Below are 27,265 nucleotides of genomic sequence, written 5' to 3'. Positions count from 1 at the left end.
CTCATCATAATGCTGTAACTGAAATCACTTATTGTACACTATATATTCAACATGTGCACTCTTGTTCAGCATGTTTTTGACTGAATTCCAGTATTATGTTTATCTGTAACATGCTACGGGTCAATTCCTGAGAGCATATGTGCATTTCTAACAGAACCTGACGTCGTTTCAGATTAGCCAACTACAGATACACAATGAAAAAGTATAGTATACCTGGCAAAGAGAAATTGAAATGCTTAGATTTAAGTGTTATTGAAGTTAACTTTCAACTACTTTGGTCATTGTATCATCACTAATATATTGTTTTGTGGAATATTTATGTCTATGTAATGTCCTTCCTGTGTGCTGCACAATTAGCGTATAAATGGGTTATTTTATTATAATTATGAGATATTATTTTATTTTGGTCTACTAAACTGTACATTGTTGTGTAATTTTAGAGGCAGCCTGATAAATTATTGCACAGTAAAAGTTGAAGGAACGTTACTCGTTAGCATTCTGTGGGGAATAGAGATACTTAAAGCAGCAGTCCTCAACCTTTTTTGCACCGCGGACTTGTTTATGTCCGGCAATATTTTCATGGACCAGCCTTTAAGGTGTTGTGGATAAATACAACAACATAAAACCAGTATTGGACAAAAAAAGAAGATTTATTCATAACACATGGGAAAAGACCCAGGAGAGTTAACGATAAAACCGATAAAAAAATAACAATAAAAACCGACAGAAAGCCTGAAAACCATGAGTTTCACACCCAAGTCTCATATCTCACGGCCCAGAACCAAGCGAGCCGCAGACTGGAGCCATGTGGCCTGGGTGTTGGGGACCGCTGACTTAAAGGACCTAAGTTTACTAAAAGTCTTATGGTCAACTTCAGAGAAAAAAATAGAAAAGACAGAATTCACCATGTAATGAAGCCAAGTGTTTCTATCAAATATCGTTCACTTTCATTATACTCCTGACACAGGATTGGTAGATCAACTCAGAGACCTGATGCTGCATGCTAGAGCTTGCAGCTTTGTCAAAAAGAGCCACAGTTTAGTCCCTTTGAATCTGATAGGTACAGTTTCTTTTCAAGTCGAGTGTGCTGGAGTGGCCATTACTCCATTGGTAACATTTGCTCTGACAGAAAAAAAGGCACTGTAGGCTGCCACATATTCCAAATATTATCATATACATCTGGATAAATTGTTCTTGAGCAAGACACCAAACCTGAAAGGCCTCCTGAGCAGGTCCGTGTCTGTCAGTGAATGTCAGGGACAGTAGAAAGTACACTGAGTATACTGACCCTGTTAATAATTTTACATGAATTTGGTTGTTTTCTTTTAAACCCAAAACTCTTACGCCAGCTAAAACGCTGAAGGAGAATTTTGCCAACAAGCAATCAACACAGTTAAAAACATTATAGTAATACGGTACATGGACTACATTTAACATAGCTCCCACCTTTGGATCAGTGAAGAAAAAAATGCGGATGATTTATCAGTTTTTCCTGCTTATGACATGTCAGTAATAAAACCACAGTGTTTTTCACCTGCAGTCAATAGTCTGTGTCTGGACACCACGCTCTGTGTCGACCTGTCAATCACAGACGCCGTGTGAGCGTATCTGTGCTCGAATTTCAACTCAACATCAAAGCTGCTTAGTTTTATCATTCAGGTTGACTTCAGTCCAAAAGCTTTCAAGTCTTTCTCTCACTTCACCCCCAGATGTTTCTCTTTCTGTAGCTCGGACCTTGAAATAAGGTCTAATAAAGTGGACTTTTGTTCACTGCTCGGGTTCAAGTCAGAATCCTTTTCTTTCAGTACGTGCAGCCTCAGCCTGAGCTGCTGCTGTACAACAGAGTGCTCATTACACTCAATAGAGTAGGCTCTTCGGGGTCATGTGTAGCAGAGATACACGTGGAGTCTTAATGGGTCGGTGGTGCGCTTCACTTCTGCAGATGAGCAGGTTTGGCTGGTATGGGTGGTTTCTTGGAGGCAGTTGATGTGTTGTGATGATTATCTGCGAATTTCTTCCTGAGCTGCTCCACGCGACCTCTGCCCTCTGGCTTCTCTTTGTAGCACGCGGTTTCTAAGAAAAGAAGCACAGGATGCAATCAATGACATGTTCTGGGATACAGCTGAGGTGGCACCTCTTTCCCAAGGATAAGCTAATACGTAAATATCAAACAGACACGTTATGCTGTGAGTTGCTAGTTTTAGAGATGTTTGTCATTCTCTTAACTACAGTAGATTAAAATGGCACGTGCCAGATATCGTGACAGATATCATTCCTTTCCACTGAACTACACCCCGCCGTGAGGAGAGGTTCACGCAGCATCACAGGTTGAAAATATTAATGGTGCCCATAATGTTGCTAGCTGATGGTGGATGTAGACAGTTGAAAGAAAATAGTTCCTACATGAAGCTGCTCACAGGCAAGCACTGTCTGGGCCTGACGGTCGTGACGATGTATGATAATAAAAAGGTTTTGGACATGTGATTACTACACATCAACAAAACCTGGCAACCCACACACAAGCTATCCAGCACAGTTGTGTTATGTTCACATGAACTGTTCCATTAAAACAATAATCAGCTTAATAATTGTGAGTCATGCAGTAATCAATATGTACTGTAACACTGAACAGGCCTGCATAATGATCCCTGATAGTTCAGTTTTTCATAGCTCACAGTAAAATAGTGCGCGTCTGTACTGCTCCTGTACTTTTGTACACTTTTGACCATGAGCCATCTGTGCCGATTGATTCTTTGAGTTTATTGTTTCTATGAGCTGTTCTAATAAATAGCTACAATTTTGTATTCAGACCCACTTTATATCGATTAACCTGAACTTATAAGCAGTTAGAGTTGGTGATTATCGTACACTTTTAACACTAGCATACATAGATCCCTCCTCTATCCTCTCCTCCCTTCTCACCTCTGTCCTGGGGGCCAGTCTTCTCTGTGTCCGCCAGCGGGGCTCTGAGCGGCTGGTTGCCATGACTACTAAAATGGGGCTTGTAGAGCGGAGTCCAGTCGCTGAGGTTGTCAGAGCCGCTGCCTGATTCGCTGTCGCTGTCCTCGGCCGTGTCCTTCGGGTCGTCATCAGCGCTGCACGAGTCCATGTCTTCCTCGGATGACTGGTCATTCGGTGAAGCCGTGTCATCCTGCGCGTAAGACCGAAACGACTCGATGTTATAAACTCTAACACACACGCAGGTCGTCGCACTTTCAAACACATTTCAAACATGGGAACTTACATGTGTGATGGGTAGCTGGATGTCTTCTTTAAGGTTAAGCTGCTGGTCCTCACTCCCTGGAAGCAAGTCCACTCTCTGGATGGCATTCATGTTATCAGACTGAAATCTGAAAGACAAAGACATCCGTTTTAGTCCCTCCGATAACAGCCTTTAAATGAATCCACCAGTCAGCCATGTCACTAGTAACTTCTATAATCATGTTGGTGCAAGGAACTGTCCGGCTGACTGAAAGTATTTAGTTCACTGTTGATCTACGCAAACATAATTGAGAATCTATATGTTATGTGCTACGTTAAAAACACGATGCAGAGCAACATTAATTCAGATCTATTGAAAATAGGTTATTGTTCTTTACTGTGATAAGATAAGAGCTTATCATCCTTTGGATTTCTTTGAGTCGACTTGTCAAAGATATTTTTTTGGGGAAAAACACACTATGTGTTTCTACCTGTTGTTCATGAGGTTCTGGAGGAGTCTGGAGGATCTCAGTTCGTCCACCTCACCGATTATACTGACGCTCACGTCACCATCCCGCCCAAGGAGCCACCTCACGTGTTTACTGGAAGCTGGAGAGAAAATAAAAGAGGAAAACAAAATGTATATGAAGCATACAACATAAAATATATCCTTATTACACTCGGAGAGAAATGCTCAGCAGCATTTAGAATGAAGTCGTCTAACAAACTGTTATTGTGGCTATCAGCCAGAAGGTGGTGCTGTCCTATAAGTGTTGGTGTTGGGAAGCCTCACTCCCGGAACAGACTTACCCTCTAACACTTTGCTTGTTGCTGATTTGTCCTTAGTACATTTTTAACCCAGTTTGTGTTTTCTGTGTCCGTTTTCCCCCTGGAATTATTTAATTGTCTCCTACAGCAAAACTACCTTCTCACCTTCAGTAAGAGTTTACTTAAATGTCCCCTTTAAGTTTCACTTTAAGACCATGTTGTAATGCTAAAACCTTTATTTAAGTGTCTAATGTTACAATAATCATGAATTCACTCACAGTTATGAATCAATAAATTTTATAATGTTGCGTTCACATCCTGGAAACTGGGTGTTTTCAGCCATTGCCTCATTATGACGTTATATTCAAAAATAAACCCCCATCCTGACGGCTGCTGATTGTTTTTCCATGACAGTAGAGTACCTGATAAAGACCAAACACCTGCCGTGATGTCACAGATTGGGGCGTGGCTTTAAAATTCAAATTGTCAGTGTTGAAATTCCCCCAGCGGGACCAGTGAACATTTACAGGTTTCCAGCTAATAATGGCAGCTACTTATTTTTAGACAATTGGCTTGTGTGCTACGCATGCAGTGACATAGCACATAATGGTACCTGTGATGTCAGAAAAAAAACAAAAACACACCTTCAGTATTCACATTTATAGCCACCTCGCTGAGTGTCGATCACCTGCCATGACTTTACAGACCTGCGGTGCCTGTCTTTATTACCACCACACCCGCAAATTAACCAGAAATGCAGCACATAATAGAAATCTTCACACATAGGTGCAGGTTTAATCATGCATTTGTATTTAAAGACCTGTTTGCACACCACATGTAAAGGCTTGTTTTTTCCCATCCACAGAACAGTGAACAAAGACAGAAAGATGGCAGAAGGATTGTATGGAGTGCAATGTGCAAACGGCACACACTCCGTCACCTCTCAGGTGACATGGCAGAGATTGGGTGGACAAAGATGGGAACTTAATATGTGCTTTAAAGCATGGTGACGCCCCAGAACCACAGGACCTCCTCGATCTTATTCAGCTTTCAGCCAACAGAATGATTCAGCTGGCTGTGAGAGATCTGTCCATCAAACCCACACATGCTCACACACACACATCCATTGTCCAGGTGAACCGGCTGAGGCGGCAGGGTCTCAGTGAGTTAGAATAACACCTTAATTAGAGGAAGGCTGGATGAAATGAGTAAGAGAGAACAACAGGGATGGTCAAACTGGATTTCTTTGGGCGTAATCTGAACACATTAGTCAGATTGGTAACCAGAGAAGGTTTTGTACAAAACTCGTGCTTCACTGCTCACGTGTACTGAGAATTTAGAAGTTTTCAAGTAGGTGTAAATGAACTCTGGTGCCCCATTTTCTAAAATCTGTATTTTCGGAGCCCCCCAAAGGAGTTGGCAGCAAGCAACAAACTAAATTAAACATGATGAGCATGAAGTGATTTGCAGTGAACGATATTTACAGGAAAAACATGGTGTTTTCTCTTAACGTGTTATGGTTATACTGCCCAGGGCTTTATTAAATATTTAAAGCAATCTAAAATGAAAACTTAATAAAAAATAATTTTCAATTTGGGATGAGCGGGTTGTCAAAGTCCTTCTTCTTTGCAAGCTACATATTCATTGTATAAGACAAAGTAATGAGTTACAGCACTATTATAAGAAAAATAACAATAAACAGCTAAATGAAGCTAGTGCCAGCAGCTTGCTAGGTTAGCTTAGTATACAGACAAGAAAATGTGAGAAACGCTAACTGTTGCTGCTGTTGTTAGCCAACCATGATAAAGCTGGGACAGAAACTTTGTGAAGCTGCAACTTATGTATTTTTTTCATTGTATTTCTTTATTTGCACTTTATATTTGTGCATCTTAAATTAGCAAGATAAACATTGTTAAGGACAGTTACAAAAAAAGAGAGGAAAAGCTAAGCTAGCTCTTTCACCTATTTCTAGTCTTACTATTACTATCTATATAATATTCACCTTTACAATAAATGTATCCATATAAATTTATTGTAAAATAAATTTCAAGATTCAGGCCTGTCAGCTAGCTGAGAGCTAGCTAGTTTTTATTTTGTTTTCAATTCAGTTTTTGCTTTAAGCTAGCTTTGAGCTTAGCTTTTATTTGTTAAACATGTTTCATTTTAGTTTTGTTTTATTAATTTTAATTTTTGCTTTTGTATTCTGTGGCATACAAAAGAAGTTATATTAGCAAGAAGTTATACAAGTGTATAATAAATAGGCTAACCAAAACACAGATTACAACCTTTACTTTAAGAAAATAGTTGACTTAAATAGCAAACAAAGCCTTGAATGCTCGCTGTACTGACAAATGTAAACAAGACTAGAAATAATACAGGTCCTGTATCGTAACATATTTCAGTTAGCCTGATAAATAAACCATAATGTTTCCACAACGTTTCATTTTCTGGGTTTTTATTTTTCAATCAATTACACCTTTTTACAGGTAGCTTTAGTCTTTAGTGAACCAGCAGCTTTTCTCTCTCATTTACCTAAATGATTTCCGCCTACTTAACCTGTCGAAAGAGTTGTGACACCTGCTGTTCCTGTAAAGAAATCTGGTGATATCAGACCGGACGGTATTAACCTCATGTCTAATGATGTTATGTAAAAATGGGAGCCAGGTTTACCAGAAACCTCGGTCCTTCCTCTTCCAAACAATGTTGTTTCATGAGTGTTTAAGGCTGTTCCCTTACTGGAATTTATACAAGTGTGACCTGTATGGTAAGCTGAACAAGTTTACCCACTACAGAATAACCAGTGCTGTACCTTTCTTTGACTTGGTGTTCCTGTTGTGTCCTCTTTCCCTCTCCTCCTTCTCCTCGCGCTCTTTCCAGCGGCGTACCTGCTCCTCTCTCATCTTGAGGAAGAGGATCCTCTTCTGCTCCTCACTGAGGGCCTCTAGAACCTCAGGTTCCACCCACATATCTTGAAGGATTTGAGCCAGCATCCTGCCTCTTTTCCCGGGCACCACACACGACTGTCAGCCCCTCTGTCTCTCGGTCCACTGGGTCGTGTTTCAGCAGTGGGGTGTGATTGCTTCTTTTCCCGCTGTGCTCAGAGTCAGGTTGCCCTTTTCTTTGAAGGATATGGGATCAGGTACAGTCCTGGCAGTTGGAGGTCAGTTCGGTGTTGTTTGTCAAGTGCTGTTTCTCTGGACTGCAGCAGGAGTGTGCAGGCTCTTTCTGGAGGCGGAGGTGCAGGGTAGAGTGTCCGGATCAACTGGGCAGTAAATGCTTCTGTTGTGGGCTTTAAAGAGAGAGTGAGAGAGAGAGATTAAACCTACTTTATTGTTTTGTTCCCTTTCACTCAATGCAGCTCTGGCTGGCAGAACACAATAGGCCCTAAGCAAATAAGTAACAATGCCAAGTGTAATGTGTGTGTGTGTGTGTGTGTGAGTGTTGCAGTGAGAATGCTGCTGTGCTTCCAAACACTGATGGGCAAATAGGGGCAGGTTCAGTATGTCAACACACTCACACACACAGACATAGACAGGGTGGGGTGCTAATGACTCTATGCTATCTGTGAGTAACAGACCCAGGGATAAAGAGTTGAATATCACACACACACACACACACACACACACACACACACACACACACACACACACACACACACACACACACACACACACACACACACACAGTCTCGTTTTTTCAGAACCTTATCAACATGCATGTCAACACAGTTAGTTATAAATTAATCAGGAAGCGCTGAGAGTCTAAATCCCAGAAAACAACCTTGTGCAGTTTTTAAAATATGTGGGCTAATGTTTTGCTGAGTGAGAGCCAATAGGATTTGTGTGGCTGATAACAGCTGACCAATGAGCGCTTGAGAGCGATCCAGTGTTATGGTCACTGATAAAAGTTTCCTTTGAGGTTAGGTGTGGCCACATGTGCTTCACAGGGGGGCCCATTTAGTGATTCTAAATCCTAGTGGTGCTCAGTAGTGCAAATTTTAGTACTGATCCGATACAGGGCAAGAGGTGCAGATATCAGCACGCATACTGATACTAAAAAACCTGCAAAAGCAGCTCATGTAGGCTAGAGCAGTGTGTCCAGTGTGTCATGATTTATGAGATGAATCATGGGCGGTTTGCAAATTCTGAACACATTTTAATGACCCTAAATCACTGTGATTTATACCGTCCACAATAATTAGTTCAGTGAGCTTCATACTGTACTTAGAGGACAGAAACAAAGTATCGATCCTATCAGCCAAGTATTGATTCATTTCCAATACCAGAGTTAACATCATTACTATCGATATTTGGATTGATCTGCCCACTTCTGCTAAATCCTGAACAAGAGCGGAATAATTCAGCTTAAATGAAGCAGTGAAACCAGGATATTCTGCACCTGTACATTTTTGTTAGCCTGGGAACTCAAAACAGTAGAAAACAGTCAATTTGGTCTGGCCCTGCTACCCACAGGTCACCAAATCGCACTAAACCGAGCAGCTTAGTTTTGGTGTCAGTTGTAGAACTAGTGTCCCTTCGTTCAATATCTGTCAGTAGTTTTTTTCCCTTGCTGTGATGTCTTTGTGATCCATGTTCTTTCCTATGTGAACGCCTACATTGAATGGGGGCTGCTAAAGCCCTTTCAGATTGTGATTGGGAGCAATGCAAATAAACCCAACCTGACTCGAAGACTTCATAGCAAACATTCAGCTCTGTGGCAAATTGCTTCAGCTCTCTATTCATGAACAGCGTTACACCTGCACCACAGCTCCCACAATCAACTGTGTGAATTTGGGAAAAGAGAAGCATTCAGACTGAGACGTGAGTGCGTCCAGATTTCTCAAAGACAATAACAGCCCTTGCAGACTCTTTAGAGAAATAATATCACAGAAAGGGACAAAATTAGCAAACTCGCGGCTCTGTTATTCTTCTGTAAAGGTAAAGCATTGGGCTCTGGCTCTGCGCCAGCATGCAAATAAGCCTCTCTGCCGCTACACATACACCGAGAAGAAAGAAAGAAAAGCAGAAAGGCATGTGCACGGCATACTGAGAGAAAAGTTTGAAAGGTCTCTCAGTGTGAGAAAACACTGGCCATTTCACAGCGGCGGGGCAGAGTGTGAGAGATAAATGAACTTAGACGGGCCGGAGAATAGCAATCAAGCAAGAAAAGCAGGCAGAGAATGAAAGAGGAGTGCAGAGGAGGGAAAGTGGACTTACTCAGCAGCTGCCAGCTCGTAGCATCTCCCAGCTCCGGTCTGACTTTCAGTGCCTGTGTGAGTGAGTGCTATGATGAGCGTGTGACGCGACAGGCCGTCACAGAGCGCCTTTGTGTGTGTGTGTGTGTGTGGGATCAGATCAGTCGTCAGCAGTGCTGGTATGCAGGCATTTGTACTTGAATAGAAGTGGGACGGACTGACATAAGTGCATTCGTCTTTTCTTCTCCCCTCCTCCTCTTTCCACTACCTCTTATCTCCTGTTTAGATTACTACAATAACACAAAAAGGTAAACTAACAGCAGCTGGGTCACAGTATTAAAGTAAGCAGATTTACACATGCAGTGTACCTGCTGCCGTTAATGACTTCATAGCCTGAAATTTCTAATCTGCTCCGCTGATGAGATTTAGTTGTGTTCAAGGACATGAGGAGTTTAATTTCCCCTGACAGGCTCTGAATTTTACCCATCAAGGGAAAAGAGGGCAATTCTCTCTGATTCTTTTCTTTTTTTTTGTCTTTCCTACATGTACTGTTTAAATCTCATCTGGCTGAGAGTGCCTGCATAGCTGCATTTACCTCCCCACTTTCCTCCCTCTTCTTCCTTAAGGAAGTCCTGCTGGCTTTGTACGAAACAATTAATCACAACACCGCATGCACAGAAAGGAAACTGGGGTTTTTTTTCCACAGGGGTTTTCCGTCAACAGGTTGTTGACACCATTATTATACAGGTAGTCATTGTGTTTGCTCTTACTCTGCCCAGAGGCTTGATAGCACAAATGTCATTCACATTCCTATTAGCAAACAAAGCTATTTACAACTTCCAGTGTATAAGTGATGCATCAATGATGAGGCTGTTGCGTGATTTTCAGGGTTATGTGACTCACAATGAGGCTTCTGAGATTAAAAAAAAGAGGGGGAATTGCTGCTCCTGTGATTTTGTTTACAAGGTCCTTGATTTGAGAGATGATTACGTACACTGCTGTAAAGTACGTTAAGAACAGGCCTTTATTAAATGGGTCAGTAATACATTTACATTTTTATGACAGTTTTTTTTTACGTAAAATGTTATAATATTGTCATAGATTTATTCCAAAATCAATGTTTATTTCTTTATTGTTTATTTAACACAACTTATTTAACATGGTTTATCATTTATTTGTTGAACCTTTAATACAAATTTTACCCAAGTTTCTGCACAACCACTTAAATGCTTGTTTGGTGTATTTTACATTAGTTTCACCACAGTTACTGCCACGTTAAGGTTTATTTAAACGAAACTTGCAAAGCCACTTATTTGGAAGGTCTGACTCATTCAAACTGAGTTATCAAGTTGTAAAGTCGGCTAATCAGCAATATCTGTTCAGCAAGGATGACGGGAGTGGTAGGAGCAGAGTGGAAAACAGGCCGAGTGTGTATATGAGATGGCACAACACACCTGCAGTTTTAATCCTGGTGTGAACAACAGCTGAAATTTGTTATAACACATCTGTTACAAAATGTCTTTAATAAAACTGACATGTTACTGTGAAAAATGGATTAAAAAAATCTGCACTAAAATCGCAATATTGTTATTTACGAATAAGGCAGGAAATGGTTTGCTTTCTTTAGCTCAGTGGATGGGACCCCAAACCCCCACAACAGCTACCATTGCGCAAAGTGAAACCGCAACTACCATCAGTCAATACTGCTGAGTCTCCACCAAAAGTGATACCAGACACCTGTTTGTCTACCTCTCGGTGTGTTTCTCGCTCTCCCTCTCTCTCGTGTTTTTTCCCTTTCCTTGAAATCTTGCTCACGCCATTTCTTCTAATCAGTGACCACACCTCTCAGTCAGATTAACAGGAATTATTTTGTAGTAGGAGCTGATTTCCAATAAGGAAAACTTAGACTCCTTCCTTTATCTGTCACCTTCTTACCTTTTACATTTTCTAGGCAAATAACACTTGACTTTTGCTGCCAGGTCTCTCTTGGAAATGACGGACTTTAGCCACAAATGGCAGCGGCTGAAGGCCCCGCAGTTATTTACAATAAGTGAATGAATGAATGGAGTCATTGGTTTGAATTCACTCTGAGGGTAATACACGTGCGCCCACACTGAGTGGTGTTAATGCATGAGCAGCTCCCTCTGCTGGAGCAATGCAAAATAACAAGTCAAGTCAATGAAAGGATCATGTGACTGCAGGGGAAGGGGGGGGGGATAAATGAGAGTGTGCTTTTAGTCATACTACAAAATATATGTTTAGTGTGTGTTTATCCTTATTAGGTATATAGATCTGTTTTGAACAACATAAATATAGTATGTGGAAGATGCATTACCTCACTGTATTGAAATAATGCAAAAACAAAAAACAAAGGAACAATAAAAGCACATTGTAATTAAAAGGATATTTTAATATAAATCTTTGTGTCCATTTAAATTATATAAAAATCAAAGTTAGAAACACAAGGATGAAATGGTTTTGACACATGCAGAGAAGGGATGGCGGACATACTGGACAAAGGATGTTGAAGCTGCCAGGCAGGAAAGACCACAGAGAAGATTCGTGCATGTAGTGAAAGACGACCTGCAGAGGGCTGGTGTGACAGAGGAGGATGCTGCAGACAGGGTGAGGTGCTGGTGTGACCCCTAAAGAGAACAATGGAAAGAAGAAGACAATTCTAAAATTTAACTGGATCATGACATTTCAAATTTTTTGATGGATAATAAAGAGACTAACCTAAAAGCTGTGTGCTTGGTTTAAAATGGAAAATGGTCTGTATTTATATAGCGCTTTACTAGTCCCTAAGGACCCCAAAGTGCTTTACATATCCAGTCATCCACCCATTGGTGATGGCAAGCTACATTGTAGCCACAGCCACCCTGGGGCGCACTGACAGAGGCGAGGCTGCCGGACACTGGCGCCACCGGGCCCTCTGACCACCACCAGTAGGCAACAGGTGAAGTGTCTTGCCCAAGGACACAACGACCGAGACTGTCCAAGCCGGGGCTCGAACCGGCAACCTTCCGATTACAAGGCGAACTCCCAACTCTTGAGCCACGATCGTCCCCGATAAAAGGATGAACATTAGTGGAGTCTCAGTTGAGTTGGGGCTGTTTGTATTACCAACCAGGGCACTGGATCAGCAATCATTAGCATGATATACGCTGAAGTAGTCTGTGTGGGTTTGTGCCCAAATGTACTTTCATATATATAAATCCCATTGATTTAGAGTGTATGCTGTCACCAGACCTCACCATCCTGCAGCTGGCGCCTCTTTTTTGTTGGTTGTACATGCTGTTCAGAGCTTCTGTCTCTAGGTTAATAATTGCTCATGTTGAACTTGGTGTAAATTACAAAATACATTTACTGAACTATAAAAGAGGAACATGAAGATCAATGTATGATAAAGGAGCTTTTTTTAACACTGGGTTGTATCCTTCGCAGGTTTTTCTGGCCCTGTTAGGCGGTTAACAGCATTTCCTTGACCTTTAACCCCAACAAGTCTGCTGAGACCACATCTGCATAATCTGTCTTGTTCTGCTTTTCCTATGTAATTTTTCTCTCAAGAACTGGGATCTCATGTGATACCAGCAGTTTGCATTTCCCATCATGGTTTTTTTTTTTTTATCAGGGTGATTTTTAATAGTAAAACATTTGGTACTGCAACATATCCCCCCTCAGCTGCTCCATGTTTAATGCATGGGCTGACGCAGAGGTTGTGCATTAGCATGGATTCACATAGGCGTGCGGCTAAAACGACCGCAAAGAAATATTGTTTTAGTCCCCAGCGTCTTTTAACTGGCAGAAGCGACTGTGATGAAGCTCTCGGTGCTGAGTGTTTGCCACAACGTGCCACCAGCGCTGTATGTTGACTTTTTTAATGCTTCATTTGAAAAACGTAACATCATTACATACACAGGCTGCATTTTTCATGTACATGCAGCAATGCAAGCTTACACTGTGGATACTGGTTTACGTTCCACATTTTAATACAAAAAAAAAAAAAAATACCAGGCTTTACATGGATTAAAATGAAACCCCATTTTAATCGCAAGTATTACAGGCAGAGCTGCTTTGCTGATTACATGGTGTGGCTGAATCAACACGAAGAAGCAGCTTAAACAGTTAAAACAGCATTAATTACCTTGGAGGGGAAAACTGTAAACGCAAATATGTCATCATTACCTTATTAGTGCTGCTAGCGAACAGCTACTGATCCTCACATCCACCTCTATTTTTTCCTTTTTGGTCTCCACCACTTCTTGTTTGGGTAAAGAAATGTCCTCTTCAGCTGTTTACAATGATTTATAATAACTATAAACTAAGTCTGTGTGTGTGCTGTTTGGTGCTGGGGAGGTAGGCTGGTGTGCAATAATAATATTCATCTAAATCTATTTGTCACTGCTGACGGGACCCGTGAGAGGAAACAAAACAGCTGAATGACACTAAAACGATCTTGACGCCTTTCCTATGACACATACTCGTGATGAATAGAACATAGTTGCAGACCAGATAAGGTAATATTGCATCTTTAAGAGGAACAGGTCTCTCCTGTAAATGAGACATTGGGTGTCAATGGGGCTATCTGTATAAATAAAGTTTAAAATACAAACCATCTCAACCTTGTCTTTGTCTCCAAAAACGTAGCATCTTCAGCTGTGTCACCTCCAGCTCGGCCTCATGTATTTTTGTCATTGCCACCATCTCAAACCATCCATCATAGCGAGTCTCACTACCTTCTTCAAACCTTCCCTTTCACTCTTGCTCTTGTCCTTCTGTCCGGAATCCCCTGACTCCAGCCTGTGCGCTCTTCTTCACTGCTCTTGTGCACTATCCATTGTTTTGGATGGTTGGGTATCTAAACTCCTACGGTTTTAATTCTCTTGCATACGAGTTAGCAAGGCGGTTAGCATTTGGACGACAGGACGACACCTGGGCCTGACACTGTCCAGTTGTTCTCTGGTTCCAAAGACATCCATATTTACAGCTTGACACATAGGGGCAGAGTGTGGCACTGTTGCCATGGTGATCGGTCTGTCGGTTGACCTGGCTGCCCAGCAGACTCGTAGCTCATACACACGCGCGCGCACGCACACAGACACACACTAAGTGTCGCTACTACACATGGCACATTCTGTCATCATGTTGGCAGGGCCGCCAGTGTTTCCCTTGTTCGTCTGGCTGGCCGTCTTTCTCTCACACTCTCTTTCTCACACAGACACACACAAACCCAAGTAAATACAGATCGGCTTTGTCCATAAATAAACATGGAAGTTTACTTTTTTTGTTCATTTCTCCTGGGAATGCTCATTGAGAATCATAGATTTATACATCATCTGACTGTCTCTGACACACACACACACACACACACACACACACACACACACACACACACACACACACACACACACACACACACAGTATCATTTTCTTTACTTTCATCCTTCAGCTCACGAGGACAAGTGGTCACAGGTGGAAGTGACTGACGCTGAAAAATGAGGACCCTTCCCAGCTCCATTTGCACTCCTGTCTCTCGGAGGAAAGTGTGTCTATGTAACCTGCTTTTTCATGCCTGTGGATATAATGACCCAGATGAGAGACACAGACACGCACACACACACACACAATGACATTTACACAGATACACACCACAAGTGCTGACATGCGGTGTCCCCCTCCTTTTCAGAGGTAATGAATGCTGATGAGGTAGTCAAGGGAATCACTGGAGTCCGACACAAAGGCGTGGGGTTTAATAATGATGTCCAATGAGGAGGTAAGTGTGCGGCTTGTTTGTTTTTTCTTCTTCTGCTGAATCTGTTACAAAGATAAATGCACAGTGCAAGGCCTTTGTGTTACTGATGTGTTCCCATTGCTAGAGTTCTTTTCCCAAGTGCAATAAATTCACGCAAAACACTCGCTCCTTGTGTTTTTTCTTTTTTGTAAATGGCAACCAGTACAACATGAATTGTCTTGTAAGGCATTGAAGAATGGGTTTGAAATTCATTTTTAAATTTAAAAACCCTATTTTGCACGACAGCATAGTAATAGCAAGTAATATATGTGTATCCAAAGGGCAAATAAAGGCCACAACACTACTTCCTTTTACCTCTGTTTTGGGCTCCACTGACTATTTACAATTAATACTATTTTAAAATGAATTCCAAAATGGACATGCAACGAGTATAAACATGCAAAACCAGGAATAATGTGCTCACACGTGTATGTCTCTGTGCAGCAGCATCCATTTGTAAATGTGATAGTGAGGCCTGATCAATATCGACCTAAAGTGCACTACAATAACAAATGCTTGTAAAAATCTCTTTAAGTCACAACAAAGATAAAAAGGATCAACTCTAGAGAATCCATTTTTACCTCAAGGTTGGTAACAACTTGTTTGACAAATGTTGCAAGAGGACTCAAGTCAGAACGGTGGACAGCTTGGGCCACTCGGCCCAAAAATAATGACCTCATGAAAATTTAAAAGAGTGAGAACCAGCCATGCTCTGATGCCCTGAGGTATCCTAACATCAGCACTGTGGGGCTGGGTTCAATACGATTCAGTGGAAAGTCAGCTGACTGCAGTGTGTTTTATTAATAAGAGAGCTCAGTTAATACTAAAAAGAAGAGGCCCGAGGATGAATCCTTGAGCTATACCACAGAGGGTGGCCAATGATGAATGACATTTACCATGAGAAACGGAAAGACTTCTGTCAGACAGTTTCGACTTGAGCCACTCCAAGGCAGTGGCTCTAACATGCTGCTCTAGGTGGGAAATTAAAACATTGTGATCTAATGCGTCACAAGCTGCTGTGAAATGCAAAAGCATAAGTATGACAGTCCCCAAAGCCAATGGTTAAAAAAATACCAATAAAAACGTTCAAAAGTGCAGACTCTGTGCTGTGATTTGCTTTAAAACCTGACTGAAATACCTCAGAAATATTGGGAGTGTTTAAAAAAGGCTGCAGCTGTAAGATCTCTACTTTTTCCAAAATTTTAGAAATGAAAAGGAAGCTTGAAATAGGTCTGAAACTGGACAACAATCAGACATTGTACATCATCTTAAGTCAGGCTGCTGCTTATAAGCCTTTGAATGTAAGTTCCAATATTGTTGAATATATGGTCCAATAGTGCCCCAAATGTCTTTAAAAAACACAAACAAGTGGGAGGATATCATTGGGAGAGCCCGATCTGAGTAACAAGTTTCCTCAGTTATGACAGACACTGGAACAAAATGGCTAAAAACTGCAGGAGTGATAATAAAGAAAGGGTAATAAGAAGGATGTAAGATATGTGCTCTACCAGTTAAAATCTCGTCAACAAAGAAATGTAAAAATAGCTTCTGTGCATTTGGACTGAGGAGGGTTAAGATCAGAATTTTCAATGCTAAATAATAGACAGGACTTGTGGCAGTGGCTGTTGATAACGCTTGAAAAATATACAGATTTCTGGTTCTTTATGATATTTACTCCAACCATCTTTTTAGATAAGTGTCTTATTATCATAAGACACTTGTAGCTTGCCTTTCCCCCCCATTTATATTCTGCTTTTTTTACATTCTCTTGGAGCAGCAGTATTTCTGTCCTAGCTTTGCTAAATGTTGGCATTCTTCCTTTTGGTGCAGTGTATCAGGAAAACTGAAACAAAACAGCAAACTGAAGCCAAAGAGCCCCCTCTCCCCGCTGCTAAAGCATGTGATGCTCATAAATACGTATTCACACAGAAATACACATTAAATGGTCACTTTCACACATTTAATGCTTTGTGATTCATTGTGATTTACTGCTACAAGGGTAGAGTATAGTGGATTTAACTGAATTCAATTAATTGAAATCAGCTAGATAAGTGTAAATATATAGAATATATAGAATTAAACTGAAACATTATCAGAGATTTACTAAGCATAGCATAAGTAAAACCCAGGAACTTTATTTTAAAAAATTATACCTGGGAATCCCACAGGCCAGTGGGAGCCACAAAGAGGCCGCTGGAAAGCTGCAATCACCAAATACCCGCAAAGAGTAAGGCAAGTCCTGAGGAATCAGCTGAATGGTAAGAACAAGGCTATCAACACCTTCGCCCTACCGGTGATCACATGCCCTGCTGGTCAAAGGAGGACTTCAAGACAAGGAAGCTTCTGAGCATGCATGGAGGGTTTCACCACAAACCCAGCACCCTGAGACTGTGCGCTAAACGTAAGGAAGGGGGCCGAGGACTAGTGAGTGTCATAACCTTAAGTTCCCAGGCCTCTGATAGAGGACCCGAGCTTGGAGGATAAAGACTGCACACTGTCTATATATCTATCTATCTATAACATATATATTATATATATTTTTTAAATAACTCTTCCTATTTATCCGCACAAATGAATCTGTGTGTACACTCGTATTAATTTAATATCAGATATCACAGATGCACACGTGTTTACACTCCAGCACACTGTGCTATGAAGTCCTGAGATCAAAGAGCCACACCATGTGCACACACATACTGTGATGTGTGTGCTACATATATGTGCCCACAGTGGTTCCTGCTTGTGTGTGGTGTGTGTGAGTGCTCCCCAGCTGTCTCGCAGAGCTCCCTGTTGTTTGGCCTGACATGGCAGACGGGGCCGGCGCTGTAAACTCTTGGATCAATGCTTGTTTGGAAGATTTCTGTATCTAATTCCACCAAAGTCAGCAGCACTGCATCTTCTGATGTGTGTGTGTGTACGTGTGTTTGTGTACCCTAGGGTGCTTGAATTTGTGCCCATGTGCGTGCATGCTTGCATCTCCATCTTCCTAATGAGTTGTATATGTGAGCATGTGCGGAGGAATGCTGCAGGAGGTCCTGGTGTGTGTGGATGCAGAACATCAGTGTGTGCCTCGGTGGCTTACACACACACACACACACACACACACACACACACACACACACACACACACACGAACATACAGAGCTAAGAGTCATACAGCAGGGGCTAAAGACAGACACAGACAGACAGACATCATCAGTCTCTCTCGCACCTCCCCCTTGCTTTGATTAAAGACACAATGTTATTACTTGAGCAGACCAGCATTAGCTTATTGATTTATCTCCCCCAAACCTGCACACACTCACACACACACACACACTCAACATGCCAGTACACCTTATGATTGCACATTTGGGCACCCATGTGTATGCATGACGGAACAAACGCATAAACATACTCTGACACCACAGCCGTGCACATTAACACACTCATATGCACCATTACAGGAGACCACCCGCTCCAACAAACTAAAATGCAAGCTGTTAGCTCCCCCCCCCCCTCCCCTCACCAGTTACCTCCCCGCCTCCCTCCCATCGTCACATCAGGGATTTCCAGCGCTCCCAACACGTTGCCGGCATCATGGCCCTGCAGATGTCACTTAGCTGCAGACACACCTCTTCATTTCTCCATCTCGCCAGCCGTCCGCCTCTCATGGGACATAGAGGAGGGACCGAGCGGAGAGCACTGAGTGCATGTGTGGGTGTGCAAGTGTGTGTGTTTGTGTGGCTACAGAGGGGGAGGGGAAAGGATCTGGGCAGGTTAATGAATTAGTAATTAGGATTGACATTGCGTCTGCAGTGGGTTTTCCTCCAAACTATTTCCACCCCTCTCTCCCTCTCGTGCCTCTTTCTTTCTGGTCATCTGTGCATCCTCTGAACTCTCTTTGTCATCTTCACACCCCACCTCCCCTTGTACTTCTCCTCTCTTCATCCTTCTCCTTGGATAACCCCCTCCTCTACCTGCCTGGCTATGGGCCTCTCCTCTCTAACCTTCTCCTCCCCTTGTCTTCAAACGCACACCAGGCTCTTTTGTTCTGTCCACATCATCATCTCTTTTGCTTTATGCATCTCTCTCTCTTTTTCTTCCTCTTAATTCTCCCTGTGCCGCTTCATCACCCTTTTCACTCGCTCTCCTCCTTCTTTAGTCTCCTTCTAATGCGCTATTGATCTCTGGGATATTACTGAGGTCTCCACAGTCTGTGCAGATGTTACTGTAAAACTTGGCACTCCTGGACATTTGAAAGGGACGTGCTTCAGAGTCCTGAAGTACCAACATTGGAAGATTTTGGCACGAGCCAGTGCAGAGCCATATGAATGATTGGATGCTACTGCTGTGCTTCTGTTCATGACCTTGAGGTTCTTTAGTATGAAGGTACTGTCAAAGCGGAGCACTGTACAAAGGCAGTTCTGATGGTCTGAACTGCCTCCTGATTGAATTTAGCTGTGCTTGTGAAGTGAAAGAGAAAGGAGAGAAAAATGGTGTCAGACATATGCTGTTACAGGGTGAAAATATCCCCTTTGTTTTGTCAAGGGCAGAGCGGGAACAGAAGCTAATTTGCACTATATGCTGAGAGATAACATTAAATGCTTACCTGTTAGTTGGACGAAGAATGATAACACTTTTGTGTTAAATCCTCTGCAATCCAACTGATCATATGTGGCTCAGAGCAGGCACCATCAGCAGCCTGACAGCACAATCACAGTTTCATACCATGGTGTGTCTATCAGTCTGAAAAAGAAAATTAGACTCCCTGGCAATTTCTCATTTTGACAAATGCAAATGTGCAAATACACATGAATATTAATATGGGGCGGGGCAAAAGCATGTGCATTGTATTAATGGCAATTTAAGGCGTTGCAGAAAGTGTTTATCTGACACTGTGTGCTCAGTCCTTAAAACCAGTGGTCGTGTTTAGCGGTTCAATTGGGATTATTGCTTTTCTCAGTGGGCTTTAATCATAGTTTTGACAGAGGAGGTAGCACAAACAGCATTAGAAAAAAAGGGGGACTGACAAAGATCAACAGAAAGCGCTCGACCTGCTGTTACTGATGATTAACAGTACCCTGAAAACAACTTCTGACAGAACTCAAGGCTAACCACAGGTCAAAGGTCAAGACAGTGGTCCGTTGCGATAGAATTAAAAAAATGCAAGTAGATTTTTCCATGATCAGTTGCACAATACAAGAACATTAGGATGTTCACTTTCATTTATGTGTGGTAGGTTACAGTATGTTCTGGCATGATTACACTGAGCTGTTTCATGTAACATGGTTCACTGTGGGTCAAGCGGGCTATTGACTGTTTCATAGGTCATGTTTTCCCTTTTCAGGCATCCTGCTGAATTCCTGTTGAAACCAAACTTCAGCATGACCAATGCAGCATCCCAGATATGACAGCTGCAGGACTTTAGACCTTGGACAACACCATCTGAATGTCTGTAAATCATCTACATGCTCTCTTTTTCTGGTCAGTTCCCAAACTTTTGTATTCACACCATTAATTCTTAATTCTAATATCTGGTGGAGAGGGGGGGGGGGGGGGGGGGGAGTAACGCCATCCAAGATCCCAGGACCTTAGTGTGGGAAAGGTTTCACCACCTTTGAGCACTCTATAGCTCTAATACCACCGGTCCAGCTACAACTAAGCTCCAGGTCTCCAGGTTATCATCAGTGGTCAAAGAGAAGCACGTATGTCAACACAACTGTCGGCGCTAATCTTCACTGCGGGCTGCAGTGTTTGATATCAACAGGCCATCGAGACACGTCTCGTTCACACCGCGCTCTAGCCACGGGAGAGTGATGGTACTCCCGAACGGTCCGAGGAGCGGGTTTAGAGTTTCTCAGCTGCCACTCAAAGCACGCATAAGCTCCACAGTGAGGAGGAGACGGGCAGGACGCCTCCGTTCATCCGTCCATTCATCAGAAATAATCCGGACCTCCCCTAGCAGCCTGAGCAGAGGCGCGAGACGACACCAAGAGCTGCTTCGGTTGGACGTCAACGTCGGGCGCGCGAGCGAGAAGGGGGGCAGCTGAGGAAGGGAGAGAAAAAAGAGCCCGTCTGTCAGTGTGTGGCGTGTGGATGTAGGGGAAGAGAGGGGGAGAGAGGACCAGTGCCGCCGCGCAACTCCCAGCATATTTCAGCATCCGACTGGACGCATTTCACCGGTGAGTGAAGATACGACACGTTTATTTTTAAGACAAACGGTCAAAGTGTGAAGATATTAACCTAGTGCGACTGTGTTAGCGCTGTTTAACCGCCGGGTCTAGCGAAGCCCATGCTGGGTGACCGTTTAGTAGTTTATTAGCGAGAGAGGCATTTCTCACAGAGGCTGTCTTTAGCTTTCCTGTTTTTCTTGCTAATGTGGGAGCAAAAATGCTCACGCGGGGCTGCAAACCTCCTCGCGCCGGCAAGCCGTGTTTGAGGAGCTAATGTAGGCTGTGAGATATGCACCGTGCGGGCCGTGGGATTTTACGGAGGTGTGTGCGTGTCTGTGTGTTTGTGTCCCCCGAGAGGAGGCAGAGAAAAGCCTTTTCTCTGCTTTTTTAGGAGGACAAGTCGGTCTTGAAACGCGACCAAGGCACTATTTTGGAGGAAAAGAAAGACACCGGCCTCAATTGAGCTTGAACCGTGTCTCCCAGCCATCCTGTTGTCATGGTTACTGGCTCGAGGAGGCTGGGAGAACATGGTTGTCTCGCGCTGTGGTCTCTCGCTCTCTCTCTCTCCTTCGCGCACACACACGCACACACACACTGGTAGAAACAATAAGCCTCGTCTGTCTGGTGTTTGTTTATGTCTTTTTAAGTGCATTGGGGGGGGGACTCGCTAGAAAAAATAACACTGGGCCAAAGCTCTCAAATCAAGTGTATCCTATACATATAAGGGCAAAGGTGAGATGTAACCATGAGACATGTACCTTGAATAACATCATACATACTCTAAATTCTTTCCATAATGTCCAAATACAGGAATATTACAGACTCTGCAAAGACACTGCTGTGTCTTTGCTTTTTCAGGATGTGGGAGGCTTCTTTTTTAACAGGTGTTTGATAGCCGCTTATTTTTTATCCCCAAAAGCAAAGTCGCTATTATCTTAATTATAGCCATTTGCATGTCTAGTCTAGATCTATTGTAATTCATTTCCCCGATACAACTGTGGGCTCTTCCCATGCAAACGTGTTGCTCGCTCTCCAGTGTATTAATTTCATACTCAAGGTGTCAGACATCCAGACACACTAGCACAGCAGCTCCACACCAAACTGTCACCTCTTGTTGTCTTTTTCTTCTTTTTAAATCATCCCACTAATGACTTTATTAGCAGATGTGGAAAAAACACAAAACATTTTACGCATTCAGACTAATGTTGTGTAAATATAGGGTTTGAGATATTAAACATATACAAAACACACTGAAATTCCAAAATGACGGCAACCTATGGTAGCACTTTATAGCACAGCCTGTGACTTACGGTGTAATATCTCAACACCTACAATGCAAATACTCAGAATTATCGCTAGGTACGGTGGAATAAGGGTAACAATTTGAGTTCTTAAAGGACATAAGAAACACATTATACTGTAAGCAATTTGAAGTAGTGAGTAACACCATGGTATTTTAGAGGAAAAGACAAACAGTATTTACACATCTTTCACTGTAATTACTCACTACTTTTAGGGACTGTATTACTGAGTATTCTAACCTCTTCTTACATAGTGGTTACAAAGTATATATAGGGTTGTGCCATTCAAATGAGCTATTTTAAATTCAAAGCTTTAATGTAATTATTCATATTGAAAAATTCAAGGATAATTAATTCAAATTTATTGTCCCAAAATAATACATAATTACAATGTAAAATGGGGAGCTTAGGCAAATCAGTAATACAACCCCTAAAATCTGTGGATATATATTTTTTTCAATCCTTGAAAATTTGTTATCACCATTATTCTATAAACTATATTATATACCTTCTGTTAAGTATGTTTAAGTACTGAATATAACAGCCTAAATTCAGAAATATTACACAAAACAGATTTAAGGAAATTACTCTATAGTATGTGAGCTGTATTACAAATGTTTCTAAATCTACACTTTTCAAAATCACTCACATGTCACAAAGGTCTGTTATGCTTGCCGTGCATAATAATGAGTGAATTTGTATTAGAAGGTGAAAGCACCCAGGGGAATAGGCCCAAAACAAGATAAATCACCACATTATTGTAAGCATGTATTTAGATGTAAGCAGTTAGAGTGACAAAATGTGAGCGGACAGTTGACCTTGACTGCACAGAAGTGACATATTGGGGTGATTTCAGGGAGCTGGCTGACTGTTACGCTCCACTGGGCTGGTCTAGCAAGTTTTAGGCGCTGTGATAATGCTGGTGTGACTTGCAGCACAGGCATGAATGCTAAGAAAATAGCCCTGGACCACTTCCAAGTCCACATTTTCCTGACTGCTTTCACATCCTCAGCTTATAAGGAGGAAATGATGACATTATTTTCTTCCTCTCTGCATCTGTTCTTGTAGCACAACAGCATTTTTGAAAGGTGACTCTGCTGTGTGTGCATGTATGAGGATAGGCTGCAGGGCCAGTGCTGCACCCAGCCTACGTGTTATGAACAGGGTCAGTAGGTCATTTATAGTATAGGACTAGTCTTTCTGAGCATGTCTTACTGATAGTGTAAGAGAGGAGAAGGGAAGAACAGGGGAGGTTTGCCTTCTCTGTTCTTAGTATGCAGATCTAATATCATCTGTCAATGTTCAGCTGGCAGCTTCATGAATTAATTTTAATTACTAATTAGCTTGTAGAAAGTATTTAGAAGGCTGTCCCGGTGGTCTTAATGCTGCTCTGCGGTAGATTTTCTATTGAAAGCTAAAATAAAATGGCTGTACTGTTCCTTTTACATGTATAGCAACAGCTTATTTATTTTGATAGTATAATTTACATTTTAGAAAAAATAGGGTGATCAACTTGATGTCAACTACTGTGGTGAAACACCAGCATTGCATTCTTCACACCACTTGACAGTATTGGGGTGCTGCCTTTTAGTAAGAAATGCTCACGGTGGCACGCAGCACAAACAAAAGAGCTGCATACAAATGCTTCTATATTAAATGAACGGGGGCAGCACTGCAAACGTAATGAGGTCAGGCAAGTTGAAAGTATCAATTGATGGCCTGCTCCAGCATCTAAATTCAGTGAAAGGTGGTGCAATGATGCCCAACAGAGGTATCTACGGGCAGGGGAGTGCTTCCAAAAAGATTTACTAGATAGAGAGATAGCTAGACAGAGATTAATGGATTAAGATGATTAAGTCTTCATAGAGCAGAAAACAGTTAAGGCTAGTACAATACTTATATCATATTGAAAACCAGTATCCTGATTTTCTTTCCTATTGTGTCGCTCGTTCATTTGTTAAACTCCCAGAGAATCTTGGGTAATCCTTTCCACTGCATCACATTACATTCAGTGACTGCCAATGAAATCTGGCCAGAGTGCAACACCACTTGAGGAGTCCTGTGCTCATAGGCACAAAAGTATCCTGTTTTTATGTATTTACAGAGTAAGAGAAACCAATTTTATACTTAAAGGTCAGGTTAGCCTGTTAATATAACTTTATAATGTCTTTGATTGTGGACAAGGACTGTTAAGTCTGATAAAATGGAAGCTATGAGTTTGAAAGGGACGGCACATCTATTGTTGCAATCATTCAAAATGTCCAAATGGGAATTCATGCAAATATTTCAGACTGTCTTCTCACTGGGGTTGAGTTATATGTTAACATTAGCCAGCCGACCACTGTGAGTACAGGAAGCAGTGTTTGCTAATTTGTCTGCCAAAGTGTGTGCAGCACAGACTCACCAGACTCTCAAATTTTGTATTCTTTTTGCTATAGCCTTTAAATAACCAGTAGGACAAAATGAGTAAAGTTAGGGACACCTAACAAAATCTATCAAATTAGTAAATATAAAATTAGTGAGACAGTAAAGAAGACTTAAGTCCCACCCACACATAAAATGATTTACTTGTTCCAAATCGCTTTTCAATTATTGATCAGTTTGCAAGAGGATATTCCAAGCCCCCTTTGTGTAGGTAATGTATTTATATGGTAATGTATCTCATATGTCATTCACCAGTATTGCTTTAGTTCCTCGCTTCAAAGATGAGAAGACTTTAATTTATGACCCTTGACTTTACATCGGTTATTTTGCCTGTTGTTGCTACACATGGTTGCTTTTTATTGACATTATAACAGCGCTTATTCGTACACTGGCAGGTTCCCATGGTGCTACATTCATACATCATGAGAATCTCCATCAGAGCAGTCTGTCAGTATCTTTGTACAACTCTCTGATCTTGCTCAACACAACAACAAAGAAGGGAACCCTTGGGCGACCACTAAATTAGAAGAATAGCACAAAAAAGGCACAAATAACAGCCAATCGAGTGGACTAGTCTATCACTGAGCTAACACAACAGAGAGACAGATAACCATTCACACTTGCAGTCACTCTTGTAGCCAGTTTTGAACAACCAGTTACGATATAACCAGATAAAAAAACTACTGTGTATAGCTCTTAAAACTGAATTGATTATACTAATATTGTTCGTAATTTGTTCAGATATTAAATGAATGGGAGTTTGTTTTAAAAACATAAGTCGATGTGTCAGTGTCTGTGTTTGATGTGATCTTGGGTGTGTCAGAATTATGCCATGTTTTCAGTCACAAAGGCTTCCCTTTTCAATTAAAATTTAGCACGTGTACAATTTAAGTTAAATAAATATTGAACCCAAGGATCTAAAGCAGCGGCATCTTCAGCACCACTGTGAGCTTTGTGTTCCTGTAAGATCTTCTCAGCACTTTCCTTTTCACTCTTATTATCTCAGTAGTTGCTTCTCTGCTGCTTATAGAGACCAGTCATGCTTATCACCAGAGACTCCCATTGGACTGCAGCTCTGTGTCTCAGGGATCAATAAATCACACCACGGTGTATGTCTATGTGCAGTCTTTGCAGTGTGTGTGTGTGTGTCACAGAAGCACATGTAGACAGATAGAGAGATATAAAAGGCACAAGAGGGAAGAAAAGCTATTTAATGGCAACTTGGTCTTTTATCCATCATTCTCACCGGATTGGTGAGTTATAAGTCTAGGCAATGGCATGCTTTTAGATGTTAGACGTTGGTCACATGATTGGCAGGTTGTCTGATCACAATTAAAGGAAATTGATAACGGTTAAGAGCCCCAGTGTTCTGCTGACAAAAGTGGAATGCATGCATCCATCCTGATAGCCATTGTATATGTTGAGACACAAAGACTCAGAGACACACAGACACACACATACCCCATCTGATAACCGCTCCCCCAAACACACACACACACACACACACACACACACACACACACACACACACACACACACACACACACACACACACACACACACACTGTCTCTCTCTTATTGGCTGTGTTTTCTTCATCTGTCCATGTGGGGTGTCTGAGCACATCTGCTCTGTCTCTCCTCAGCAGCCGGATTCATAGTGCTGCTCACTTCCACTATCCTTCTTCCCTCCACCCCCTCCTTTGGATAAGACCCATTTACCTCAATTACTGCAAAATGAGTGGTAGAGAGTGCAGAGTTAGACTGTGAGATAGCAATAAGCATAATGGTGAACAGATGAGGAAGACAGAGTGGGAGAAAAACAGAACACCGGAGACATGCAGAGAGGGAGAGACGGAGAATTCCCACTTCTCGTGTCTGGTTTCATAACCGCTCACTGCTTCCATTTATGGAAATGTTTCACTGCTTTATTTGTGCGTCTATGTGTGTGCGTGTGTGCATTTCACTGCTTAATAATATGTGCAAATTCCACTTTGTGGAGTAGCATTAATACATGCAAATTGTTCATATGCCTCATACTCATACATGAATATGGAATCCATAAAGCCCCGCTGGAAATGTGAGCACCCCAGTTTGGGAATATTCAAGCTCATTATAGTAGAGATTGGTCAGCAAATTCTCATCCAAAAATGTTTTGAGGCCTAAGAAGCTTTCAGATTCATTACTAGTTTGTGAGATACACTTTTCATAGTGTGCTATAATGGAGTTTTAAATGTCTTGTTTGTGAAAACTATGATGTTTTCATGGATGGAACTCTGAAACAATCTGGTGACTTATGAATAATGCAAACCACTCCCATAATCCTTCTAGTAAAAGACAAAAAAACAAAAGAAAATGAGTCGGCCAGTCACCGATGGTGTACTCAGAAAGACTTTGTTCAGAAATCTGTCGGTCCTTTGAGATCATCGCAGCA

General features: G+C 41.9%; 2 protein-coding genes across 6 annotated transcripts in view; one reads left to right on the top strand and one right to left on the bottom strand.

The window, feature by feature from the left end:
• Window positions 1-678: 678 nt before the first annotated feature.
• LOC113033355 (SH2 domain-containing protein 4A) lies at window positions 679-14,309 on the bottom strand. 4 transcript variants are annotated; one of them, XM_026187089.1, is made up of 7 exons: window positions 13,777-14,309; window positions 11,675-11,808; window positions 6,779-7,258; window positions 3,693-3,810; window positions 3,245-3,350; window positions 2,923-3,151; window positions 679-2,073 (listed from the first exon to the last, which is right to left on the bottom strand). In XM_026187089.1, exons 3-7 carry the CDS (start codon window positions 6,957-6,959, stop codon window positions 1,931-1,933), a joined length of 777 nt encoding a protein of 258 aa, XP_026042874.1. In that variant the 5' UTR covers window positions 6,960-7,258; window positions 11,675-11,808; window positions 13,777-14,309; the 3' UTR covers window positions 679-1,930. The 4 variants fall into 4 exon arrangements, with proteins under 4 accessions (XP_026042874.1, XP_026042893.1, XP_026042885.1 ...); XM_026187108.1 differs by having other exon boundaries at window positions 13,786-14,309; XM_026187100.1 differs by lacking the exon at window positions 11,675-11,808.
• A 6,245-nt stretch (window positions 14,310-20,554) lies between these two features.
• Window positions 20,555-27,265, top strand: part of psd2 (pleckstrin and Sec7 domain containing 2) — a 38,528-nt gene continuing 31,817 nt past the window's right edge. For both annotated transcript variants that reach the window (XM_026187072.1, XM_026187067.1), the window contains exon 1: window positions 20,555-21,118. The gene's annotated coding sequence lies outside the window, so the exon portion shown is untranslated. The remainder of the gene's footprint in view (window positions 21,119-27,265) is intronic.

This window comes from Astatotilapia calliptera, chromosome 2 (assembly GCF_900246225.1).
Source record: "Astatotilapia calliptera chromosome 2, fAstCal1.2, whole genome shotgun sequence".
Taxonomy (NCBI): domain Eukaryota; kingdom Metazoa; phylum Chordata; class Actinopteri; order Cichliformes; family Cichlidae; genus Astatotilapia; species Astatotilapia calliptera.
Note: the sequence above shows the minus strand (reverse complement) of the source record. Positions and strands in the feature narration are given on the sequence as shown.